Here is a 27,507-nt window from a genome sequence, read left to right as displayed (position 1 = left end):
TACAGTAATGGAGATGCTGTTAAAAAGAGGCATGTTAAAAATAATTGTACAGTATTGTACATGAAATCTCAAAGATTTGTTCCCATTAACTTGGTACATTTAAATGGAATATGAGGACCAGTCTCATAAAGTCATGGGAGCAGAACAGTTTTCTATATTAAACAAACTATTAAGCATTTTTGATATTTTAACTTTTACTGAATGTTGTACCTCTTGAAACCAATTAAGCTTAATAAGATAAAGTATAGATGGAAAGAATAGGAATCAAAGTAATGGATTCAAAACAGAATACTAGTGAAAGAACAGAGAAAAACAAGTATGAAAAAGGCAAAAGAGGGAGAGATGTAAAACTCTTAAACAGAATCTTTATCAACAAACCCTTTAGACCAAGCAAGGACATTTAGGTACATTTTGTTTAATTAAATAATCCATTTAATAATCCATTTATCTATAAATTGTTCCTCAACACAGGATGTGTTACGCTTATTGTCAGTGGAAAAAAAGAGGACAGTATTATAAAGAAGGCTGTGGTTTGGATCTGAAAATAATAGCTCTTAGATTAACGCTAAATTACTATAATTAGATATCATTATAATAAATCATTTTCTGGGTTGATTATCCTCATTTCAACAAAATTATTCATAAGGGTACAAATGAACTCACATCTGCATCTGTGTTGTGTGCCTTTTAAAAACAAATCATATGCATTGTGTGCGTAGTGTTAAAAGGATAGTTTACTCAAAAATTAAAATTCTGTCATTATTTACTAACCCTAATTTTGTTTCATTCATGTACGGCTTTTATTCTTCCATGGAAAACGCAAGATGTTGTGAAGATTGAAGAATGTTCACACTGCTTTTTTCCACTCAGTGAAAGTGGAACTAGGGGGTGTCCAAATAAATAAATCAATCAAGCACCATAAAAAGTAGTCCAAAGGACTTGTGCGCTATATTCTATGTCTGAAGCCATAAGATAGTTTTGCACATGACAATATATAGTAGGTGAAAAACAGTATGTGACAGTACTCACAGTACTCAAAAAAAGAGTGGGCAAAAAGTACCCGGATGACCTACTACTTCCGGCGAGATTCTGAAGTGTGCATTTGATGGACACTTCACTGTCCCATGAGGCTATGGGAGAGGATTTGTGAATGGAAGTGAAGTAACTGACGCTGGTAGGTCACATGATAATGACAACATGGCGAATGTAGTATGTCCAGATTACATTCATACTACACACAATCATACTATATAGAACGCACTTTTTTGTGGTCGCTCGTGAAGTAATTACTTATTTAAAATACGTACCTACTCAAGAGAGTATTCGATTTCGGACGCAGCCATCATCTTTTGCCTTACACAGAAAGAAAGTCGTATGGGTTTCAAAAGGCATGAGGGTGTAGAAATGATAACGACATTTTCATTTTTAGGCAAACTATTCCTTTACGCATATCCTTCATGCAAGATGTTTCACTTGTATGCAATGACATTTAAGTGATCTTGACATGTCTTGATACTCCAAATTGTTTGTGAAGTCATCCACTACACCTATGACCTCTCTCGAGTAGAACCCCCCACCCCAACAGTGCACATACACTCAGATCACACTGAAACATGCACACCATACCATAGCGCACCAAGGGACTGCTGAGATGTTTCCATGGCAACCTGCAGCTTGCTCCACTAATGAACTGGTTGCCATGGTGATGGGGATTGGCTGTGCGCAAAGTGAGAGACTGAATAACAGGGAGGAAGAAATGTCACACTTCTCTGTGCTACTGAATGTACACACACACACAAAACTGACTGTTTCAGACTTAAACCCTAAACACATGCATGGACCAATCACAGCAACTCCTCAAGGTCAGAGGATGGGATTTGATTCAAGCACCCCGCTGCAGGGCTGTTCCATTTTCACAGTTCCTGGAACAGTGCTGCTGTCCTAAAATCCAGCCTGAGCAGCTTGAAGCTAACATGTCCCTTAGCCTGGAGCTAGTGCTCAAGCTAGGAGGCTGCAAGGAGTTTTAGGCAATGCCATAGCAAGAACCATGCGGAATTCCTGACGTTCCTAATAATCAGCTATTACGGCACCTGAGCCGGCTGTGAATTATAGCTATTACTTCAGGCGAATTAATCAATTAGCATTGCTATTTAGCACTACCAGTGTGACCAAAGGCTCAATTGAGATGTTAATGAAGCTGATGGCCAGTTGCTGGTCAGGGGTCGTCTAATCCGACAAGCAGTGATGTTTCATCTGAGTGAATCACAATGTCTCCCTCTAGTGCACACTGGACATAACTCTTTTTCCCCCTCTTTAGGGTCAATAGGGATAAATAGGGTCCAATTTTTGTAGTATTATTAATAAATTGTAAAATAAGTATATTTATTAATATGTAATAAAATGTGAAATATATCAAAATAAAAACGTAATTATAATTTAAAAAACACAATACATTTGTTCAAATGTTTGGTGTCATTTTTTGAAAGAAATTAAAATTTGTATTGTTAAAGGATGCATTAAATTGACCAAAAGTGACAGTAAAGATATTAGTAAAGTTACAAAATATTTCACATAAATGCTGTTCTTTTGAACTTTGTTCATAAAGGATTTTCTGTATTTTCATGGTTTCAACAAAAATATTAAGCAGCACAACTGTTTTCAAGAAAGATAATAATTAGAATTTTTTTCTTAAACAGCAAATCATCAATATTGGAATGATTTCTGAAGGATCACGCGACACTGAAGTCTGAATGCTGAAAATTCAGCTTTGACATCACAGGAACAAATGTAATTTTAAAATATATTACAATAGTAAACCGTTAAATTGTAAATAATCAAATAATCATAGAGACATCTGTCAAAAACAATAAAAAATTTGAATCAACCCCAAATCTTTGAACGGTAGTGTCTATATATATTACAGTCTAACAGTTTTTTTTCCCCGTCTGTCTCTGTAGAAGTGTCTGAGGTTCAACCCTGATGCAACCGTATGGAAGGCGAAGCAGCAGGTGTTGTGTAGTCTAACCGAATCCCTGAGGGATGTTTTAAACTATGGCCTTTTCCAACCTGCTACTGATGGGCACGATGCCAAGTTCCTGGAGGAAGAGAGGCTGCTCCGCGAGTACCCACAATCCTTTGAGAAAGGAGTACCCTACCTGGAGGTACCCTTCCTTTTATTCTCCACTTCATTTTAGGCATTTTTTGTTTACTTTAATTTTTATTTTTACTTTCGTTCCATAATTGAATGTTAATGTTGGTGCTAGGAAACTGCTGCTTCAAATTGTTTGTTGCCTAGGTGATGATAATTCTTTAAGCGGCTTCTCTGGTAACTGTGAATCCTAATAACCCTGATATGGTTTACTGGAGATTTGTCTTGCAATGAAACAGATTACAAATAAAATATATATATATATATATATTAGAGCACAGGGTAATTACTATTATACAACAATAGTCAACTCAAAGTCTAATTAATTCACAAGAAGCCAAGCCCTTTTCATTTGGATTTGATATTTTCTTTTCAATCAATCTGATACCAAATGCTACTACCAGGGCCTATAAATAATGACACCTCTTCAATAAATCTATTTAAAAGCCATACTTTTTAACAGTTACTATGGAAAATGTATAGCAAATTAATGCTTCAGTTTTTTTCATTTATTAACAACAATTCATTACAGAATATGATTAACAACTTAATCTCGTTTTTTCAACGTTTCTGCTTGTTCAGTTGCAATGCTTGATACTTTTGATACCTTGAGGTTGATGCAAAATAAGTTATTTTTGTTTTATTTATTGTTACGATTATGGATTCATATTTTGATATTCTGTTCTGTTTCCTTCAGTTCCTGTTTCCCTACTTTAGTTTCGGTTTCCTTGGTTTCTGATCATGTCCCTGTTTGTTTCTGTGATTAATTATCATCAGCTGTAGTTCCTGATTATCCCCTGCATATGTACTCTCTGTTCAGTTTAGTCCTTTGTTGATTATTTGTTGAGTGTTTGTGTTTAACTCTTTCCCCGCCATTGGACATTTCTGACTTGTTCAGAATGTTTGTTCCATGTTTTCACTGTTATAAGGTAGGGTGTGCTATTATGCATCTTCTGAAAGAGGGCTGAATCTGCAGATCAAAAGACATGTAAAGAAGAAGAAGAAAAAAGTGATAGCATATGTTAGCAGATGCCTATGTAAAATAATGTGATCATCAACATTAAATGGCATATAATCAAAACGTTACTAAATGAAATATCGATCCAGGACGAGCTATAGGACTGTGAAGCTTTTGGGGTGTTGATGGACTCGATCTACTCCATCTATATTTTGATTATCGTACCCATCTGCTCAGCTGTGAGCCAGAGCCAGCTATCGAGTCCGTTCCCTGAGCCAGAGCCGGCTAGTCCTGGAGTCCTGGAGTCTATGCGCGCTACTCATTTCATCCCAGAGCCAGGAGCGGACCTCTGTCTTACAGATCTGTAGTCCTCGGATCCAGTTTCCTCCTGAGTCCCCACCCTCAAATTTGCGCCTTCTCTGCCGGTCCAGTCCGGGTATCTGGATGCTCCGGACCTGTCCAGAAATATTCCTCCTCTGATGTTCCCGCCCGTCTTCCTGGTCCCATCTCCTCCGCTGGTTACGTCCCCTGGATCCGTCGGCTCCACTCGTGTTGTCCTGCTCCTCTACTCCTAACTCTGTGCAGCTCATCGGATTCAGCTCGGGCTTCCCGATCACCAGCTCGGCAAGAGGATGCGGATTCCCTGGCTTCTCCTCATGCCTCCAGGACCATGTCTCCACCTCGGCCTGTCAGCCCATCGGCTTCGCCACGGCTCTGCGCTCCCTAGACTCCACTGTAATCCATCAGCCCAAAGACTCCTCCGGGTTCCCTCATTCCTCCGGCTCAGCCTCAGTCACTTGTCGCTCTGCCTCCACCACGGAATTCCGGGTCTCTGGCTGCGCCTCGACCCTCCACCCCTTTGGCTCCACCAGGCTTCTCCTTCCCTCTGTCTCTGCCTCCACCTTGGGCTTCCGGTCTGTGGATGTCGCCCTGGTCCGTCGGTTTCTCCATGCACCCTGGCTCCACCTCAAGCCGTCAGTCTCAGGGTTCCGCCTGGGGATTCAGCCAAAGCTCCACCCTGGCTCCTCCTGCCGTCAGCTCCACCGTGGTATTTGTCGCTTCCTCCTGCTCCTCATCCCTGTCCACCACCAGCTCCACACCCTCCTCCAAAGCCCCCTCCCTCCACACTTAAACTATCAGTTACAGCATGAGGACGCACCTTCCAGGAGGGGGGAGTACTGTCACGATTATGGACTGTTTCCCTACTCTGTTTAGTTTTTGGTTTCCTTGGTTTCTGATTATGCCCCTGTTTGTTTCTGTGATAAACTGTCATAAGCGTTATCTTATTCAATTCCCAATTATCTCCTGCATATATACTCTCTGTTTAGTTTATGATTTTTTTTTCATCAAAGATTGATCTAGTTCTAGTCTTCACAGTATTTTTTTTAATTAGCTTTTATTTTTTTATTTTCAGTTTTAATTTTTGTTTTAGTAACATTTGTTTAAATTAGTTGCCAAGGCAACATTTATAGATGTACAGTTTTTACAAAAGTTTTTCATGTAATACTGTATTTATATTTTATTTCAGCTTTATTTCAATCACCTACAACTTTTTTTTAATAGGTTTAGTTAAAGTTACTGTTATCTGATATACACAACCATACTACAGTATGAAAGGTAGTGTCCATAAATTAATTGTGTCATTTTCTGAAAAATTTGTAAAAAAAAAAAAAGGAAAACTGCTTTTTAACCCTCCTTATTATACATTACTATAAACATGTAACTGATGAAAGGCATTGACGTTTTTTTGATTGTGAAGTTGATTTTGATTTACTTTCACACAGTTCCGCTACAAGACCAGGGTGTACAAACAGACAAATCTAGATGAGAAACAGCTGGCCAAACTACACACTAAGGTAGGCATCGCCACAGAAATCATCTTATTCTTGGTTGATACAGAAATATTAGGCTGTGAAACGGTTAATCGCATCCAAAATAAAAGTTTGTGTTTACATAATAAATGTGCGTGTACTGTGTATAATTATTTTGTATATATAAATACACACACGTGCATGTATGTATTTAAGAAAAATTTGTTATTTATTTATACAATATTTATATTTATATAAATTATATATCAATTTATATACAGTATATACATGCAAATATTTCTTAAATATATACAAGCATGTGTGTGTATTTATATATACAAAATAATGAGTTGTGAGCCATGAGTTGTATGTGTCTCCCTCTACAGGCCAGTCTGAAGAAGTTAATGGACTACATACAGACCGGCGCTGCGGATAAGGTAGCCAAACTTATAGACAAAGGACTTGACCCCAACTACCACGACCCTGATACAGGAGGTGAGGTGTCAGGCACTGCGCTGTTACTTCCTGTGAGAGTTAATGAACTTCCCATTAGTGCAGCTGCCTGAATAATCAATTACTGCCAACAGAACTGGCCCACACATGCTATATGCTTATGGAAATAGGGCTGCATGAATATTCAATGAGTGTTTACAGGAATGGACATTTGCATCTTCTCAAGCGATCCATGCAGTTTCTAACAAAAGTCATCTGGAGTTTGAATTATGCAGCAAAAGCGTAAGGTTAACGTTAGACTCGGTGGCTTCTTCCTAAACAAACAAACAAACAAAAACACAATTACTGCTCTTGCGCTGTTTAATGAGATGAGACTATTACTGCAGCTCAGTGGTTCAGTTCAATGCGTGTCAACAAAGGAAAACCACTGATTCATTTGAATGTAACAGGGCAGCATATTTTATGGCATATACAAGTTTTTAGCGCTTTGGTGAGACGTGGCCAGACATGCCGTGAAAGTAATTTTATGGACCAAATGACAATGCAGAGTTTAGTGTCCTTTTGCAGCAGAGTGTGACTTGTCAGACGGCTACCTTGATTGTTGTTCACAGTTTGTGTCGTCTGCGCTGTCACAGAGTTGATGTTGTGCTTGCCAGGCTGACAGTCACTTCTCAAAGCAGACCCTGCTAACGTGGAGTGAGAACTGATGCACTCTTTGCAACCACTAGGGGGCTGATCTGGAAAACTATGATATTCTGTTGCAAATTAAAATCAGTTTACCCAAAAATGTTTACCCAAAATAATGTTGTTCATGTTGTTCCAAACCTAACTTTATTTTTTTCTGTAGAACACAAAAGGAGATATTTTAAATAATGTACAGAAAATATAAATATTTTATAATATCATAAATCACTGCAAACGAATCATTGAGTTGAACTAGAGATCTGGATCAGTTTGAATGATTCTTTGTGAACTGGATTCAACTGCTTTATTAAATAGATCCGACTGAAAATAACAGTTTGTCTATGTTCAATCTGACATTACAGCTTCTCACATAAATATATAAATATATACGAATGACGTACTTCCACATTACTTGTAATTATGCATTTGCCTGATAGATACTAATTGATAATTGGTGTGTGTGTGTACTTAAATGTATTTGGGGACAAATTTGTACCCATAAGAAAGGTAAACATGACAAAACCTAATTTGTAAGAAGAGTATACAAATAAATAAATAAATCAATAAATGTTTTCGTTTAGGGTGTGGGTTAGCTGTATATAAAATCAACAGAAGTCTATGTAATGTCCTCATTTAGGCAGATAAATAAAGTCAAGTAAACGTGTGTGTGTGTGTGTGTGTGTGTGTGTGGCAGAGACCCCACTCACTCTGGCCGTGCAGACTGAGTCGGGCGGAGGGGAGAACATCAGGGTGCTGGTGATGGGTGGATCTCACATTGACTTTAGGGCAAAGGATGGCTTGACTTCCCTCCACAAGGCTGTCAGAGCACATGGACACACTGCCCTACTGGTAACACGTATACAAAACCACAACAGAACCTCAGACTCATGATTTTGATAAAATGATGCTCATAATTAAATATTCATATTTAAATCTAATCATCTGGTTTCTTTTTTTAGACGCTGTTGTCTTTGGGGGCATCTCCTGATTATAAGGACCGCCGTGGGCTCACACCTCTTTACCACACTGTCCTGATAGGGGGCGACACCTCCTGCTGCGAGACCCTCCTGTACCACAGAGCCAAACTGGGGCTCCGTGATGAGAATGGCTGGGACGAGACCCATCAGGTATAAAGAAATGCTGAGAAGAAGACTGTGTGTGACATGTACAGGAAACACGTTCCATTGCATAATTGTCAGTGAGTGTTATTTTAAACATACAATTTGTATATTTTCTTAAATTCAGATTTTCAGTGATTCTTATGCTGATAACAATTTTATACTTCTTTCAAAAATACTTTTATACTTCTTCCTCCCCCAACTTCGCTTGTAAGACTCAAGTACTGTTTCACGGAGAATAACCAGAAACATGTTCCTTTTGACTCATATTATATTAGATTTAATTTAGCATTTTAAGTTTTAATGTTATTATGGGTATTATTACAATGATTGACTTTTAAACTACTGTAATACAGCAGTACTGTGGGTCAATACAGTGGGTGAAAAACAGACTCACCAAGTTTCTGCTCCCTTTAAAAAGTCACCTAAGCTTTTTTTCCCCATTCAAGTTCAGGGGAAAATCATTCAGAAACTTTCCCAGAGAAAGTCCTTATGGGGTATTTGAATGAAATCCAGATTAAATATTTAACAAAAGTAAAGTCATTTGCAATCTTCAAATTCAACAATCATCAAAGCTAAAAAAGTAATAATACAAACATAGGTATAGGCAACAGACAATTTAAAATTTCTTTCAAGTACCACTGGTTTAGAATCTCTGCTTAGTCGTTGTCCTCTCTTTGTGCATGTGTGCATTTCCATATCTATTTTGATTCTTCCTCTCACTCACACATTCACTGCGGTGTTAATTAGCAAAGGTGTCTGTTCTGACAATGTATAAGATCTATTCTTCTATCCCTCCTCTTCCTTCATGTCAAATGACTGTTTCTGCTTCTTCCTATCCACTTCTCTTTTTTCTTTCCTCCTCTCTGAACGATCCTGCGGATCCTTTGCTGTTTTTTATTCATCCTATCTCCTCTCTCTCTCTCTCTCTCTCTCTCTCTCTCTCTCTCTCTCTCTCTCTCTCTCTCTCTCTCTCTCTCTCTCTCTCTCTCTCTCTCTCTCTCTCTCCTCTCCCCACAGGCTTGTCAAAATGGGAACTCTCAACACTTGGAGCACCTACTTTTTTATGGTGCGGATTCCATGTCCCAGAATGCCTCAGGAAACACTGCCCTGCACATATGTGCGTTATATAACAAGGTATAACTGCCGGTCAAAAATCAAGACAAATATTACAATCTAAAAAATGTCCATCTTACACCAGCCGTAATTTTCAGGCTGGTTTATGCTTGTTACTGCTGGTTTGGTGCCAGGCTCTTCATTCTCAAAATTAAAGCCATGCTTTTCACCAACTGGTAAAGCTGGCAACATGTTTTTCTAGTGATGCTTTGAAGATATAATTATTTTGTGTACAAGTGGTATATTTACTGCGGTGGTAAACTTTTATGAATAGTGCTTATTATATTTTATGGCCTGCATCAGATGTCTTCAATGTTTTGTGGCTGTTATTGTCTAATAATTCTACTTTTAGGAGAGCTGTGTCCGAATTCTCTTGTATCGAGGAGCCAATAAGGACACAAAGAATAACAGTGGGCAGACCCCCTTCCAGGTAATTAAGAGATAGCACTTGCACGTTTTTGTTAGGGTTTGTTTTTAAACGCTCTGCATATTATTAACAGCTTAAACCAAGTAATTAAAGAAAACCTCCAACAAACACTCTTCCAGCCTGATACTGTTTATATACTTCAAGTTGAATGTGACGAATGTATTTTTTTGTATATTAAATACATCCTTCTGTTCCAGTTAAATTTGCAGAGATGACTCTACGTTAGTATAATAATAATACTTATAATGTGCAAGATGATGTAAATGTCATAATTCTGTCGGCTTATTTGGTGCACGTGTCTGTTTGATGGCAAAACTGGAGAAAAAAAACGATTTTTTTGACTCTTTATGATCAAGGTTAAAAAATTTGATGTTTTGTTGTGCTTGTAAACACATTTTTTATTTTTGCTAGTGGCACAGAATTGACACATTTCACTTGCTGTTTTGTAGTTTGTAGAGTGTTATCGTGAAGCATTTTTGTATGCGTTGCGAGTCCCAGGTGGAGTGAAGCTGCAGCGAGCCAAAATAGTTTTACTTAACCTCAGCCATCTCCACAGACCCAGCTGTGACTGTGATCATGCGTTTGTGTTTAATATGGAGGAAAGTGGATGCGTGTGTGTGTTTGTTTAATATCATGTTATTCCCAAGCCTTGCGTCACTGTGCGTCATTCACAGATGCAAATATTAAGCGTGTGTGAACTTCTTTTCTAGGTGGCTGTGATGTCTGGCCATTTTGAGCTGGGAGAAATCATTAAAAACCATAGAGAATCAGACGTAGGTAAGGAGCAGAGATTTATTTTGGTTGTGCCTGTATTTTTATTCTGTGTTATATAATTTATTTGCCCTGAAAACTGTGTGACATTTGGAGCTTGATACTTTTGTCTCTCTTTAGCTGTGTAGCGATTCACACAGTCCCTAAGCAGTGTTCACTGCTCCAATACACTCAGCAGGGGAAATGTTGAAGTTCACTTCATTTGTAATGCTTTGTAACGTCATCAAACACAGACGACACGTCTATTTCGCAGGACCGTATTGGGGCAATTGGAGTGTACTTCTCTCTTTTTGCATCTCTTCTCTCTCTGTATTACTATTTCTCTCCTAATTTGATGTCAGTTCCCTTTTTGGAGTCTCCGAAGTATGCCCCCCAGAGGAGGGAGAGTTCACGCACTCTTGGATTGCCCCATCCTCACCCCTTCTTGCGGGCCAACAGTGACAACAGCATGAACGTACCAGACTGGATCGCCTATCCCAATGCTGCTGGTTCAAGCATTGTATCTGTGCAGGTAGTTTGTGTGTGTGCGTGTGTGTGTGTTTCCCCTTCCAAAATGTATGTACACTACAATTCAACTTTCGAAAGGTAGTATATAATTAGTAATATAAAGTATTTTTTAAAATAAATATTAAAAATGTGTAAAAATTTGAAAATTATACATTTAAATTCATTAAAGCTATTCATTAGCATTCCTGCCCATCTCAATGGGAGTTCACGGACTAACTGGGCCATACTAACCAGCCAAACCTTGAGCCTTTGGTTTGACACAGTGTGTACACTATTGTTTTAGTGTACACACTGTTGTTTTGCACAAAATACTTACCCATAGATTTGATCAGAAACTTGCATTGTTACTCTACTTCTCATTGTATTTATGTGTATCTTTCAGGGTCTAAAGCATGGCGGCACCTTGCGTAGCTCCAGCAGTCCCCGTGGAGCACGAACCCGTTCTCCATCCCGTGGGCGAACAGGTGACAGAGACGATCGGAGCCGGCAAACGCGTGGAAGACAAGGGTAAAAAAAAAAAGAGTAAAAAAAGGACAAGGGTTATAGCTTGTCATTCAGTGAACTCTATGCCTAAATCGTCATATCATCAATATTCACGTCTTCATTTCTATATAAAGATGGACACCTGACTGAGTAGAGCCGGTAATAATAAATGTGCATAAAAAGAATGTTAACCCTGTTAATTCGTTAATTCTGATATGTGTGCCTTTGTACAGGGCGGGCTCCATCAGTAGTCAGGGCACAGCAAGCGGGCAGCGGCGGCGTCTCTACAGTGCCGTGCCTGGCCGTGTGTTTGTGGCCACCCGCTCGCACTCGGCCCAGGGGGACCGAGAGATCAGCTTCAACAAGGGAGACAAAGTCAAAGGTGAATGTGTGTGTGTGACTCTTTTTGGACAGGAGCAATGATATACTGTCTGTCGTCTAGAGTGCCATTAAATGTGTGTTTGTTTCTGTATGTTTTTCACAGGTGTGGATAAACGTTGTCTGTGTATGTATTCTGGTGATATGTGTTGGTATGTCAGTATATGTCTGTTTGTGAGAAATGTCAACGTGCATGCAAGTTTGTGTGTGTGTGCGCGTGTGTGTGTGTCGTGTTTAGATATGTCACCATAGCTTGCATATATGCATGTCACATCAGAAATTAGTAAACTCTTAAGTGATGGTGACTTTGCATGTGATTTAATGTGTGAGTGTTTATCAGGGGCGTCATGCACCTATGTATTACTGTTTCTACTGTATTTTTGATCAAATAAATTAAGCCTTGGTGAGCATAAGATACTTCTTAAAAAAAAAAAAAAAAGATTTACTACCCCAAGATTTTGAACAGTAGTATAAAAAGGAATGTAAATCTATGGATATAAATTTCTCTGGCTCAGAAAGCCAAATCCATCATTGAGCTAGAATTAAATCTCTGATCATTTTAGACGCATACATATAATTGTTTAAATATACTAAAGGGTTAGTTCACCCAAATAAGGGACAATTCTGTCACTAATTACTCATCCTCATGTTGTTCCAAACCTATAAGATTTTAATTCTTCAGAACACATATTAACACATATCTTCAGAACACAAATGAAGATCTTTTTGATAAAATCAGATATATTCCTGTCCCTCTGTTGACAGCTATGCAACTAATACTTTGATGCTTCAAAAAGTTCATAAAAAGGTTGTAAAGAGAAAAGTTTTTTTAATAAATGGTTTAATCCAAATTTTCTGAAAAGACGCGATCGATTTTATATGATGAACAGATTGAATTTAGGCTTTTACTCACATATAAACATTGATCTGTGAACATAAACAGAAGCTGAACTGAACCTGCTTTTGACGCACAAGAACAAACTTCTTGCTGAAGCTCAAACGTGCTGCGTAACACGAGAATGAACCTCATTGGTTATCGCATGTCAGGTGAACATGCTTGAGCTTCTGTTTACCACAACTGATGTGTGAGTTGATGAGTTGATATGTGAATTAAACCCTAAATTAAATATGTTTATCATATAAAGCGATCAAGTCTCTTCAGACATTTTGTACTAAACCACTCAATTCATATGGATTAGTTTTACAATCTCTTTATGAACTTTTTGAAGTATCAAAGTGTCAGTTGTGTAGCTGTAGCTGTCCACCAAAGAGGGACAGAAAGCTCTCAGATTTGATCAAAAAAGATCTTCATTTGTGTTGCGAAGATGAACGAAAGTCTTACTGGTTTGGAATTACATGAGGGTGAGTAATTATTGACAGAATTTTAATTTTTGGTTGAACTAATTTCAAAAACGGTGTCTGACAAAAATAGAAATTCTGCACAGCAATGACCAAAGTCATGGAAACTAATGGTCAAAAGGATGTGAACCATGCTTACAGCTATGTATGAAAAAATGAAAAAGCCATAAAGTTTAAAGTAAATAATCGGTGGAAACTCAATTGGACAGGACAAACGTAGACTCTTAAATTAGTGATTTCTGTCACAGCATTTTAGATAGAAGCTTTTTGCCTACAATAATCGTGAAACTTTTCTATGAAAGATTTTCAAAATCCACTCAATGTTTCTTGGTCATGACGCTTCTGGTCTATATACTGTATATTTGTGGCTGTACACTGTTCATATGTTAACTGCTCACACACACACACACACACACTGTTGTTTCTCTTTTGATTCTGTCAGTGCTGAGTGTGGGTGAAGGAGGCTACTGGGAGGGGACGGTTCGAGGGCGCACAGGCTGGTTCCCTTCTGACTGTGTGGAAGAGGTGGCTCAACGCAGCCTGGAGTCTCGTTCAGGTGAGACTTCTCTACATTTACATTTATTCATTTAGCAGACGCTTTTATCCAAAGCGACTTACAAATGAGAACAATAGAAGCAATTAAACTAGCAGTAGGACAACAGTATGTAAGTGCTATGACCCTTCGCAGTTCAATCTAACGCATACATTAAGGTACAAGGGAGCAGTGCCAGTGGTTGTTTTGTAGGCAAACGTCAGTGACTTGATTTTGATGCCAGCGGCAACCGGCAACCAGTGCAATTTTGTGAGGAGAGGAGTGACGTGTGCTCTCTTAGGCTCGTTGAAGACCACTCTAGCTGCAGCATTCTGGATCAGTTGCAGAGGTTTGACAGTGCAAGCTGGGAGACCAGCCAGGAGATTATTACAATAGTCTAGTCTGGATAGAACAATCGCCTGAACAAGGAGTTGTGTAGCATGCTCTGACAGGAAGGGCCTGATCCTTCTGATGTTGGACAAGGCAAATCTGCATGATCGGGCAGTGCTAGCAATGTGGTCTGTGAAGTTCAATTGGTCATCAATTACAACTCCAAGGTTCCTGGCTGATCTTGATGGAGTTATGGATGACAAGCCTAGCTGGATGGTGAAGTTGTGATTAAGTGCTGGGTTAGCCGGGATTACAAGTAGCTCTGTCTTCGCAAGGTTTAGTTGAAGGTTGTGGTCCTTCATCCAGCCAGAAATGTCTGTCAGGCAGGCTGAGATGCGAGCGGCTACCGTCAGATCATCAGGCTGGAATGAGAGGTAGAGTTGTGTGTCATCAGCGTAGCAGTGATAGAGAAAGCCATGTTTCTGAATCACAGATCCTAGTGATGTCATGTAGATGGAGAAGAGAAGTGGTCCAACCACTGAGCCCTGAGGTACACCAGTAGCTAGATGTTGGGTCTTAGACACCTCACCCCTCCACGACACCCTAAAGGACCTACCCGAGAGATAAGACTTGAACCACTGGAGTGCAGTTCCCGAGATGCCCTTCATCTTTAGGATTGACAGGAGGATCTGGTGGTTAACTATGTCAAAGGGAGCAGACAGATCCAGTAGGATGAGAACTGAGGACTTGGAAGCTGCTCTTGCCAGTCTCAGAGCTTCAATTACTGAGAGCAGTTGAGTGTCCGCTTTTGAAGCCAGACTGATTGTTGTCCAAGAGGTTGTTCTGCGTAAGAAAGGAGGAGATCTGGTTGAAAACAACTCGTTCAAGTGTTTTTGCGATGAATGGAAGAAGGGATACCGGTCTGTAATTCTCTAGATGTGCTGGATTTACAGTGGGGTTACCAGAGCCTGCTTGAATGCTGTGGGAAATGTACCAGTGTGAAGAGATGTGCTTATGATGTGTGTGAGTGCAGGTATAACAGTGGAAGAAATAGCTTGAAGTAGGTTAGTGGGAATAGGATCAAGCGGACAGGTAGTAGGGCGATTGGAAAGGAGTTTTGAGACTTCTGTCTCTGAAAGCAAGGAGAAGGAGGGTAGAATGTGTGTGTTAGCTGGTAAAATGGGAATGTTAGTTTGGGGATTGGTAAATTGTCCGCTGATGGTGGTAGTTTTATTTATGAAGAATGTGGCAAAATTATCAGCTGTTTGGGTTGATGAAGGAGGAGGAGGAGGAGGGTTAAGAAGAGAGGAGAAGGTTTTGAAAAGCATGCGAGAGTCAGAAGAATTGTTCATTTAGTTGTGATAGTAAGTAATTTTAGCAGTAGATATGTTAGGAGGGATTGATAAAGACCAAGGTCAGTATGATCTTTGGACTTCTCTCTCAAGCACACACATTACACGCACAATATAAGTATCAAAAACATCCATGCTACACTCGGAGCTGTCATTTTGATGGTCCCAGATGTAGTTGTAGGACAATCGGACTGCCACAGCTTCTCTGTGAAGTTGTGATGTCAGACTCGTGAGGGAGAGCAGCTATGATGACTATTAATAGTTTACAGCACTACTGGAGTGTGAGAGAGACCGATTGTGCCATTTCACGCTGGCTAAACTTGCCGTGGTTTGGGCCACCACGCTCTGTCAGAGCGGGAAACTTCAAGTCGGACATATATTTTCTTGTCATGCTGTAGTTAGACCCTCACACACAAACTCGTGATGATGTGGATGCGGTTGTGTTTGCGTCTTTCAGAGAGCCGCAGTGAGAGAGCCAAGCGACTCTTCCGACATTACACCGTTGGATCCTACGACAGCTTTGACGCGCCCAGGTAAGAACAATGTTACACTTTTTATGTTGGTGCTTTGCTGATGTTGTAATGAAGGACTTTCTGGTGAAAAGACCAGTTTAGAGGTGGTTTATCCTGGTTTAGCAAGTGGTCTAGCATAAAATACTCACTAAAGCATAACATACAGTATGAAATACAAAAATTGGTGGTCAAAATAAATCTAGCTGTTTAAGGTAGTTATGAAATGTTCAAACCTAGAGATTCTTTTCTCTCAACTGTTAACAATCTAAAGAGATGTGCATTCTTTATCATTTACACGCATGACTCATGAATGAGTTTCATTTGTGCACGTGGAGAGTTTTCTGTCGGTTCTTCTTAACTGCTGCCGTTGGCATCGACTCACCTGAGGCCTCGGCGCCTTTTCTCGCACCGCTGTGAGTGTGAGTGAGTGATAGACTGACAAGCATGGAGATGGAGATGCCAGCATGTGATTCATGCATCGCAATGTTTGCGGTCTGTGAAGCTTGTTTTGGAAATTAGATGTGAGTCTGTTATGTTAAATTAATTTCAGAATTAAATAGCTGAGGTCACATTGAAGAATGGGATATGTCACTTCAGTGGTTTAAGTACAGGATTATTCATGAAGTATATTTTGTGTAAAGCGATACATGCATTGATTGTAATTCTTGAATAAATCTGAATTACAGGTTACAGATTGTTGAGATATTCGATAAAATATATTCTAGTTGTTGTGCTGTAGTCATTGAAGTGGTTAAAGTGTGACATAGCACAACTCATTCTCCTAGTATGAAGGCTGTAATCTGTTAATACGAGATGAGTGTATGTAATATGTGAATCCAGCGTTACTCTTGCTGAGGGTGATGACTGAAAGTGGTTTGACCAATAGTGTGCAGGCATTGTACATAATTGAACAATTGTGGCGTGCGAAAACTTGAGATCTTCAGAGAACGGTCAAAGCAATGTAGACACGTCCATAGAATGTATGAGGGCTGTAGAGAGCATGTCAATATCAAAACAAAGCCAAATCCTGGCCAGATAGACATTTCCAGGAAAAAGAGGACATGCAGTATGTGCACAGTACCTTATTTTGTTACAAACTTTAACTTTCTTTCTTCTGCGGAACACCAACAAATATTTTTTGAACAATGTTAGGTACCAAACAGTTTTGGTGAACATTGACTTCCATTGTATGGAAATAAACACTGAGGCATTTCTCAAAATATATTTCCAAAAATAAGATTTATGTACTTTTATGTTACTATCCATTTAAGTTTACTTTAATTTACAGAGCCCCTAAAGAGACTGGAAAATGTGATGGAAAAAGTATGAGATGGGAGTAAAAAATGCTTTGCATCTTTGCATTGGCTCGCAAAATTTCTGCAAGGGAATGCAAAGGTATTGAGTGCAAATGCAAAGTTTCTTTGGAGAACGCAACATTTTGCAAAAGAACACAAAAGCATTGAAATACATTTTGTCCTCCATTTTGTCCTCCAAATATGAGATATTTTTTCCACCACCATGTCAAGTCACCTTTATTTATATAGCGTTTTTTTTTACAATACAGATTGTTTCAAAGCAGCTTTACAGGAAAATAGGAAATAATGCAACAAAGTTTGTTTCGGTTGTACGCAGATCTAGAAGAAAATATTGTCATAGTCCAGTTCAATGATGGTTCATTTTTGTTGTAAAAAAGTTATTAATTATTAATTTAGTTAATTTACATACGTATAGCCGCTCTGGAGAAAACAGTGATGCCATCGTCCAGCTCAGTTCAGTTCTCATATAATGGTGTCAATGCAGGCAGATCAATAATATTGTTGAATATTAAGTGTCCCCAACTAAGCAAGCCAAAAGCCAAAGGCAACAGTGGCAAGGAACCAAAACTCCATCAGGTGACAGAATGGAGGGGAAAAGCCTTGGGAGAAACCACTCTCTAGGTCCTCCATATTACTTCTTTTTTTTTACACTAAATATATATATATATATTTAAAGAATTCTAAATATATCTAAAGTTTTTGACCTGGAAAATATAAATGTCCACTTAATGAATTTTGACCATTGCGCTTGCCATCTTTCACAGCGTTTAACGATGCAGCGCAAGTTAAAAGAAGTTCAGCTTTTAAAATCGTGTCTAGACTTTTTTTCATTCCACTTCACAAAAACAGTTCTGTGTGAATAGCCCCCAAGTCAGCAAGAATCAGTAATCTACTTTTGTAGCATGGTTTACATAAAATGTGTCATCTACTCAGGGCCATCTTCAGGGGCTTGGGAAAACGAGGGGAGTCACTGACGTCCTCTATGTTGTAGTCTGGGGGAGTAGGGTGGGTCTAAAAAATATTGTCCCAGCCCCTTTGAATTTAAATGACAGCCCCATGAAACTGAAGACTGTAATATCTGTTTTTGATGACCATATCGTCATCTCATTCTCTCTCTCAGTCTGTCTAGCTGTCTGTGAGTCGCGTGCTGGTAAATTAACACCACTGAGCTCTTTTCATTAGCGCCTCACAGTAAACAAATCTGCTTCATGTGATGTCATTCTGTCCCAGTCTTGGGAGAGCTCACACTCCCCTCATCCCAGCAGCCTGTAATACAACACAATACAAGCACAGCACATTATTTACACATACAAATATACACATTATAAGTCACATTATTATTTATTCTCTGAATCTCACCGGTCACACGCACTTGCTCCCATTCGTTGATACTCTTCACTCTGTTTTCTGTTTCTAAGTATTTTTTCACCCCTCTATTTTTGGCTTCCTCACTCCCTTCATCCCGCTTTCACTCTCCCTTGCGCTCCCTCTCTCTCTTTTAATTCCTCCCATTTTACTCACCCCCTGCACTCTTTCATTTTCTCTCCATCACCCTCCCACCCCTGTGGTGACTCCATCTGGAGGTCAGACTATGAAGGGCACTAAAGAGGAAGAGAGAGGGAGAGAGAGAAATATATGGATGAATGAATGGATGCAGAAGCATCTTGCAACTATTGACAACTATCAACTTTTTGGCACCTTAGTAAGTCTTTTTAACATGCAAGGTGACCCTAAGTGTATACTTTTACAGCATTTATTAATCTAGATTAATGTTTCTACATATTTTACAAAATGTCTACGTATACATTTTAAGGTTAATATTAGTTCATGGATTATCAATGAACATCAAATAACACTGAGTACATTTTATATTGGTAAATGAATATGAACCTACTCTGCCTCGTCCTTCTCTGCTCCTTGTCTTCCTTCGGTCCGTGCACGCTCATTTGTGTCATAATTCCAGCGCCCCTGTCCCTGAGCGCCCTGCAGCACTCTCTTTTTCCCTTTCCAACGCACGTGATCTCTTTATAGGACAGTGATCTGTGAAATAGGGTCAAGGACATACATTATAATTTTAGGTAAAAGTTCACCAAATGATTCCTGTGCGGTCTTCACTGAAAATGTGCCAGCAAGTTTTCTGGCATTAAGAACACGTGTACAAATACATACTGTACTGTACAGACACACATACGCCTTCTGCCACTATCCACACTTCCTTACCCCTTCTATTCCTGCTGCTTCTCCCTCTCTTTTGCTCTCTTTTGCTCACTCTCACTCTCGCTCTTTCTCTCCTCCCTATCTCTCTCTCTCTCTCTCTCTCTCTCTCTCTCTCTCTCTCTCTCTCTTCATCACACACATGCTCTGAATGAACAGCGGTCTAGTGTAGTACCATGTACCATGCTGGAGGATAGAAAGAGTGAGAGTTGTAGAAAGAGGAAGAATAAGGCAGTACATTGTGGATCCAGCAATGCCGTAGAGAGCGAAGGAGGCAGAGGGAGACGGAGGGGGAGGGCAAAGAGGACCAACATCGACATCCAACGAAAGAGGCTTTGACCGAGATGATGTGAGTTTTTGCTTTCTCTCCCCTTTTGCTTACTCTTTCTCTTCTTATTCATGTCTCTCTCTTCCCGGTTCTCTCATCCCTGACCGTTTTCCTCCTGAGCGATGGAGATGCGTGGCTGTGTTTCCCTCTTTTTAGATTCCCTCGCTCCCTCTCCTCCTGCATTCATAGGTTCCGCTTTGTTTACAGACATTGTTAAAGGAGGGGGAGGTGACAAGGGTAGGGGGAGGGGTCTTTCTCTACCTTCTTGGTTTGCGTTGTCCGGTGGGTACATTGTGTGTTTGGTTTTAAATAGATAGTTCACACTAAAATTATGATTCTGTCATTATGTACTAACCATAATATTGTTTAGAAACCCTATGAGAAGTTTAGCAAAATGTCTGAGCTGCTCGCTTCCATATACATTTGGAAGTGAATGGGGACTCTACACTGTAAAAAGTGGTAACCTAAAATTGTTATGTTAAAGATATATTGCTTCCTGATTTAATCCCAAAACTGTTTTTTTAGGTATGTATTTTGGTTGATTCTGCGTTATTTATTAATGTTTTTGACTTGGATAAAACCAGTTAATTTAGATGTTACGTTTTGTTTTCAGTGTAGGGCAGTGGTTCTCAATTATGAAGGCAGTACATTAGCTAACCTTTAAAGGGGCCTCAATTTGACTTGAAATAATTTTAAATAAGACAAAACATGCCCTCCATAAATGTGCACTACTTATAAGTCATCTGATGCCATATAAGATTTCTGTCTTGACAACTCTCAAATGTTTGGCATGGTGATGGATGGCATGGTAAGGCTGAGCGAACACTACTATAGTAGGCTACTTCAGAAATGCCTTTAAAGGTATGTGAATTAAACGTGGCACAATGGCCTTCTTCATCACAGTATGCTAATGCCTGTTTAGTGCAAGGGCTCCATCAATGTGCTGGTTGTTGAGGACTGTTGGGAGTGGGACACTCATTGGGTCGATTACACCTCAATGACACATCTGTACCATTTGCTTCAGGACACGTGCTTTCTACTACTATTTATCGCTACTACTGTTTTCTAACGTATAACTATGTCTTGTTTGGTCTCATCTGACAGCTTATAAACTGAACTGAAAGGTGGTGAACGTAATAGAGATATTAGAGTATCCTAATGTACAATCTAGGCACTATTGCATAAACATGCATTAAGGAGAATGTTAATGTTCTTCTCCCCCTCTTGATCTCCAATCATTTGCCATATCTTTTGGTTTGTCAGTTGGCTTTGGTGTTGGTATTCCACTCATGTTTAACAATGCTTTGTTCAGGGTATAAGAAGGAAAGATATCTGTTGATCGAGGAGAAAGGCTTTAACCCTGCCATTCCTGCACACCAGTGCGTAACCTCAAACTACAAGCAGTGCGTTATTTGTTACAGCTATGTTTTTTTATACAGGATTTTGTTCCATTCTACTGTCTATTTAAACATGTTACATAATAAATAACTTCGCCTGCTTTAAATGCTTTAAGAATCTTTCATTTTACACTGATAATCTTTTACACGGATAATGTTGAAAGCTAAAGTGATCGTGTTGATCGTGTTGAAGTTGTTTTATCAGTTCTAAGACCTTTACCTTTAAAGAATAAGAGGTTAAAGAATAACAACAACTTAAATGGAGTCAGATTATTTATATTGGAGTCGGATAAATAACTGAATTATGCACGTCATCCTTTAACTGCTTTTTGTTTGGATTATTGGTTCAAAATAGCAGTGTAAGCTTCTAGCCTTACATGGATATGACAATGTTGAAATGCTGCTGTTGGCTATTGCTGCTGCTTCTGCAGAGCAAGTACGGGACTTGCTACTGTCATTACACACACAACATGCTGCTGTGAGCAAGTAAGACATGCTGCTGCTGTGCAACATAGCATAGGCCTACATGTATTTGCCATAGCAGATCTATACAGGCGGAGCTGGGGAAGGTGGAGGGTTTCTGAAAGCGTGCTGCAATGCTACAGCAAATGCTGACCAAGTATTTGAATGTTGAGCTGCAAGCTCATTGGCTACTGATACAGCAGGAACCAATCAGCGGTGCCCTATAGAGAATGATGTGATTGCAATCAGGTTGAGTCAAGGACCTGCGCCATTTAGAGTTTCATGACAGAACTTTGTATTTGTGTGAAAAGCAGATTTAATTTCAAAGTCATGATTCACTGAAAATCTGGCCTGATAACCACGTCAACATTCACTTTCATTGTATGGAAAAAGAGCAGCTTGGACATCTTTATCAGTGTTCCATAGAGGAAAACATTATGACAAAATTGTCGTTTTGGGGGTAAACTATCCCTTTAAAGGAAAGAGAGCATGATTTTAAGGGTTTTTAGCGCCCACTCAAGGTCATTGCAGAAATAAGGAGCGGTGTTGGTGTAGAACTATGATAATAAGAGAAGACGAGGGGAAAGAAAGGGCAGAAAGGGACAGAGTGTGATAGGTGTGGGAGGACAAGCATAGGAAGAGGAAGGAACAAAGGTCAGATGGACAGAAGGCAGAAGAGGAAGCAGATGGGTGTGGAAGTGTGTACATCTGCCACGGTGCCGGGACAGGAACAGAGCAACAAGTTTAGAGAAGGACGAAAAATACACTTTGAGTTAGTAAATAAAGTGTGAAGTAAACAGATCCACTTGGCTCTGTCCAGTGAGATTATTATTAATCTCTCTTACTCTTATTGCTTGTGTGACAGTGATTACTCAACTGTGTACCAATGGTAGCATGCGTGGCTAATGTCGCTGACCCATGGACTTCTTATTAGCCTGATTAACATGTAGAGACTCTCGGACCATTACAAACATTGAGCTCATTAACACGCCAATGACTTTTTGACAGTTAATTAATTTGATGTAATTATGTGAATTATTTCATTCAATTATTATTATAAATCAGTCATGCTTAACTCTGCACAACATACATTTTGTGTTCTTTTATACATTTAAAGGTTAATGTCTTAATTAGACAATGCCTTTCATTCTTGAAGGTTTTACAGTAACTTATTTTAATAATGCTTTTAGAAGACATTTTGGAATGTAACTTCAGTCCTATTACTCAGTTATTTATTGCAGTTTTGAATTTTGTGGCTTTTAGTCAATTGGAAAATAATATGTTTATAAACAAAAGTATTTTTGTATTGTTAATGTTTTGCCAAAACATATGATCTTAATCTCTTTGAAATGAAAATGTTATGTAAATAGAAAGGTATTTTTTAAGACTTGGTTTCAAAACAAGAGACAAGACAATTACTAGTACAAAGCATACTTGCAGGTGATATTTTTGACAAATATAATGAAGATACTGTTACATAAAAAATTTGGGGTCAGTAAGAATTTTTAAGAAGAAATTCATACTTTAATTCAGCAAGGATGCATTAAATTGATCAAAAGTGAAAGTAAAAATATTTATAATGTTACAAAAGATTTCTTTATAATGTTACAAAAGATTATTCAACATTGACAGTAATAAGTACTGTTTCTTGAGCACCGAATCATCATATTAGAATGATTTCTGAAGGATCATGTGACACTGAAGACTGGAGTAATGATGCTGAAAATTCATGTAAATATATTACATTTGAAAATATAACTAGAAAACAGACTGCTGTATTACATGTCAATCAGTGCACAATAAATCTGATAATTGTGAATCAGGTGTGGCCATAAGCAATGGAAAAATCCACCTGTGTGTAGAAATAAAAAAAACAAATGTTAATTCAGAAGCTTGTGCTATTGATGATATAACAAGCGGATGTTGGTTCAGAGCTGTAGTGCTCTACGGCTACCCGACAAGAGCACTAGAGAGTGCTCTGTCTCTCTTTTTCTCTCTTGTTCGTTTCCTGTCTCTCTCTACCTCTCAAACGCTGCTGCCAGTTTTATGAATGGGAAAACGGTGACTAGTGGAGGCAGTGATAGAAACATCGCTCTGTTCAACTCACACGGGTGCTGAAGAAGAGAGGAAGAGGCAGATGTGTACATGAGAAGGAGTAGAAGAGAGACAGATGTGTGTGTGTGTGTGTGACAGGTGAAACTAAAAACTGGTGCATTTCAATTGAACCTTCCCAACAGTTTGACCCTCCTATACTGCAGCTGGTGTGCGTATGCACTCATTAGGCATGTGCTGTTTTTTTCCCTACATTAGCAGGATGCTTTTGACCGTTACATGCCTGCTTTTTTCAGCATCTCTCGCCCTGAGTGTTGTTTGCGTTTTTGAGGTGCAATAACGAAAAATGCTGCGCGAGGCACCTGCGTTTCATTCCAAGCTTTATTAAAATGCACAAATGTGTCCTGTGTGAATGGCCCCTTAGCATCCTTTACATTCAATGCATGCATTAGCTAATCAGCAAACAAACTCAGTCACCTCAAGCTCCCCTCTCTCTCTCTCTCTCTCTCTCTCTCTCTCTCTCTCTCTCTCTCTGTCCCTTCATCAAATTACATCATTTCTGTCCTCTTTCATGCTAAACCATTTCTTCCAAGCACACATTCTCTCTCTGTCCCTCTATCTCGCCCTCCCTCCCTCTCTTTCTCCTTGCCTCGCTCACTCTCCCTCCTCCTCTGTCGCAGTCACAGTGAACCATCGCTCTCTCTCTCTCTCTCTCTTGCTCTCTCTCTCCGTCTTAAGTATGAAAGGGTTGGGAGAGCTAGGCCCTCGTTCTCACTCTCTCCGTCTCTCTCTCCTCCTCTCCTCCCCTCGCGCGGCTCTCGCTCGCTGTTCTCTGGCTGGAAGAGGAGCAGCAGTAGGAGGAGGTGGAGGAGGAGGAGGAGGAGGAGGGGGGGGAAATGGCGATGGGAGGATGCGGAGAGGAGGATCTCTCTCTCTCCCTCTCCCTCTCGTCGTCCTGGCCGTCGCTAGGCCCTATGAATCGCAGCGTCTGGTTCATTTACAGGTACTGGCTGTTTTCATGTTTTTCTCACGGCTGGGAGGGAGGGAGGTGGGCTTGAGAGAGCGCCGCATGTGTGCAAGGAATGAGCCGGAGTGATGGAGTGGATCGACAGGCAGGGATGTGTTGCAATGCGTGCGTGTGTGCGCACGTTCGGACGTGTGCGTGTCTATGTGCGGAAGAGCGAGCGCATTAACCAGCGTAACGCATCTCCACTGCTGCATGCATGCTTGCGCGTGTGTGTGTGAATCGCAGCTTCTGTCTCTCTGTTAACGGCCGCAGAAAACAATGTCTGCCTCCAGCTAGATAGACCGTTGCTCTGATGGACAGAATGCTAAACCGGTGTGTGTTTCTGTGCACGCGTGTGTGTGTGTGTGTGGGATGGAGAGAGAATGTGCTGGGCTCTATTAGCTGCTGATTTAGAGGAGTTCCAGCTTCACTGGAAGGGATTGATGCTGTTGGGTTTTCTACTGTGTGTGTGATCATGCACACTGTGTGTGTGTGATTTGCATGTGTACATTCGAGGAATTAAGAATGATTGTTCACTTGGGGACTTTTGCGCTGGTTTCTCGTAACCCCTGCTGCGTGTGTTTAGTTTGATGTGGTGCTGATGATCTTGTACAGTGTCCGTTCTGCATTTTTTTGTGCTGTTCAGTGATGTTATCATGTGGTGGCTCTTATTAGACCTGTCTTTGGTTAAAACTCCCAAAGTTCAACAAAGACAACCGTTCTTCATCATGTGGTGTTGCAAGTGTTGTTTTGTCACCATAAGGATTGTGTGACGTCTTAATAGTTGTACATTGAGATTGTGTAGGCTTCAGTAGTTACAGATGCGGCCACTTTATTAGCTGTGTCTGTATCACTTCATAGGAGAACTTAATGCCCAAAGAGGAGAGAGAGATGATGGCGAGATGTGTGTGGCAGAGAGGTTCAGTGGGTTGTGAGGTGTCTATAACTTTAAAAAGGGTGTGCCAACTTGAAGCGAGACCATCACTTTCTGCACATCAATTCATTCCTGGCTTGTTTTCGATCTGGGCAGGGATGAGTGGGTGATATGGAGAATGGCCACCATTGGCATCCCTCTATGCAGGCGCGATGGAAGATATGTGAGGAGGAGTGCGGACGGACTATTGGAGAGAAGAGAGGACTGAGATAGAAAGCAGGGTAGGAGGTGACACACAGAGGAGTAACTGAAAGAGTTCACAGGGAGATATGAGCGACCCCTGGCCTCGGGTTTGTGTTATTTAAGAGGTTCACTGAAAGCTTTTACATTTGGCTTTTAGATGGAGACTGGAGTTCAGAAGCATTCAAGGAGAGAGAGAGAGGAGAGAGAGCGAGAGGAGAGAGAGCGAGAAATGAACAGATGGAGTGGGTTGAGGGCTGAGCCTGTGTACAGTGTGACTATCAGCATGTGGGTACAGTATGGTACAGTTGAAACAATATTTCTGCAGCACCTGATTGGCACTGGACATACACGCTCGTGTCACACAGGCTTGCATTGCAAGCAAACATGCAAGACAGATAATCTGTCTGGAAAGTGGCACGTTTACTTGATACTACAGTATTTAAAGTCAGCAAAAAAGAAACATCCCTTCAGGATACTGTATTTTAAATAACATCTTTCCAAATAATCCAATAAATAATAAAATCCAAATAAGCTTTACAGATCTTTATTGGAAAGGGTTTAAACAATGTTTTTCATGCTTGTTCGATGAACCATAAACAATTATAGCTCATGTACCTGTGGAACAGACACTAAAGCCTGGTTTTACAGACAGGGTTTAGATTAAACCAGGATTTTAGGTCTTAGTTAAATTAGGGCACTTAAGTAGTTTTTAAACGTGCCTTAGAAAAAAAAACACTGATGTGCATCTTGAGACTAAACAATGGCACTGACATATTTTAAGATATATCAGTGCAAGTTGCTTTCAGTTAAAACAGCACAAATATGCGTTATGGGACTAGCTTAAGCCTTATCTGTGAAAGCGACCATATCAGTTTACATGCAGTAGTAGACAATTGAGGTTACAATAAGTTACACAGTTGCAGGGGACTAGAGAGACCTTTCTACTGTCTCAGAGAAACACCATGAGAAAGATACCCAGGGTATCCCTGATATGAACATGCTATAGACATGCTGCAAGAGGCATGAGGACTGCAGATGTGCAGTAAACTGAGCAATAACCTGCAATGTCCGTAATGTAAGACTGCTACAGGGAGACAGGAAGGACAGCTGATCGTCCTTGCAGTGCCAAACCACGTGTAACCATGTGTTGCCCCAGACGTGTGAACTTGCAAATATGCTGCAGTCCATGAGGATGAGATGCACTAAGCAGCTGCTGGTCACACCACAGACCGACTGCTACTTTTGATATTGCGCCCCCCTGTTCACAGACTCATTATTCCATTCATGTCAAAAGTCTGTAAAACCTGTTCAGTTTATGCCTCAGTTGTTGAATCTTTTTATTTTCATACTAATATTTACATGCTGAGACATTTGCTGAAAAAAGTTTAAAGTTAACGGCATTAACTTTTGTGCTTTTAGCACTGCCTTTATACTAGAACATTTTTGTGGCAAACCTTTACAGACCCGAAGAGTTTTCAACCACCCATTAGGCAGTGTAGTGGCTAGGGTCAGTTTTGCCTTGTTTTTTTTTACCAGCCATGTTGCAAACTGAGCAGTCTCAACAGAAGTTTGTGGGAAAAAACATGAAAAAGCAGCGTTTGTGGGCTCAGTGTGTCAAACTCAACATAGTTTAAAATAACATGCGTTATTTGATTTGTTCATCTGTGTGTATTAAT

General features: G+C 40.0%; 1 protein-coding gene across 17 annotated transcripts in view; it reads left to right on the top strand.

Annotated features, from left to right (window-relative positions):
- Window positions 1-27,507, top strand: part of shank1 (SH3 and multiple ankyrin repeat domains 1) — a 72,704-nt gene that overhangs the window by 13,964 nt on the left and 31,233 nt on the right. For all 17 annotated transcript variants that reach the window (XR_013797601.1, XR_013797602.1, XR_013797603.1 and 14 more), the window contains exons 3-15: window positions 2,958-3,161; window positions 5,891-5,962; window positions 6,304-6,412; window positions 7,749-7,903; window positions 8,014-8,181; window positions 9,193-9,309; window positions 9,641-9,718; window positions 10,426-10,492; window positions 10,828-10,997; window positions 11,376-11,500; window positions 11,710-11,858; window positions 13,656-13,769; window positions 15,885-15,960. Coding sequence is in view for 3 of the 17 variants with exons in the window: in XM_079612768.1 (XP_079468894.1) it covers window positions 2,958-3,161; window positions 5,891-5,962; window positions 6,304-6,412; window positions 7,749-7,903; window positions 8,014-8,181; window positions 9,193-9,309; window positions 9,641-9,718; window positions 10,426-10,492; window positions 10,828-10,997; window positions 11,376-11,500; window positions 11,710-11,858; window positions 13,656-13,769; window positions 15,885-15,960 (1,604 nt within the window). In the remaining 14 variants the exon portion in view is untranslated. The remainder of the gene's footprint in view (window positions 1-2,957; window positions 3,162-5,890; window positions 5,963-6,303; window positions 6,413-7,748; window positions 7,904-8,013; window positions 8,182-9,192; window positions 9,310-9,640; window positions 9,719-10,425; window positions 10,493-10,827; window positions 10,998-11,375; window positions 11,501-11,709; window positions 11,859-13,655; window positions 13,770-15,884; window positions 15,961-27,507) is intronic.

The sequence above is a fragment of the Phoxinus phoxinus genome (genome assembly GCF_949152265.1).
Source record: "Phoxinus phoxinus genome assembly, chromosome: 1".
NCBI classification, from domain to species: Eukaryota; Metazoa; Chordata; class Actinopteri; order Cypriniformes; family Leuciscidae; genus Phoxinus; species Phoxinus phoxinus.
The sequence above is the reverse complement of the archived record's forward strand: the minus strand, read 5'-3'. Positions and strand labels throughout refer to the sequence as shown.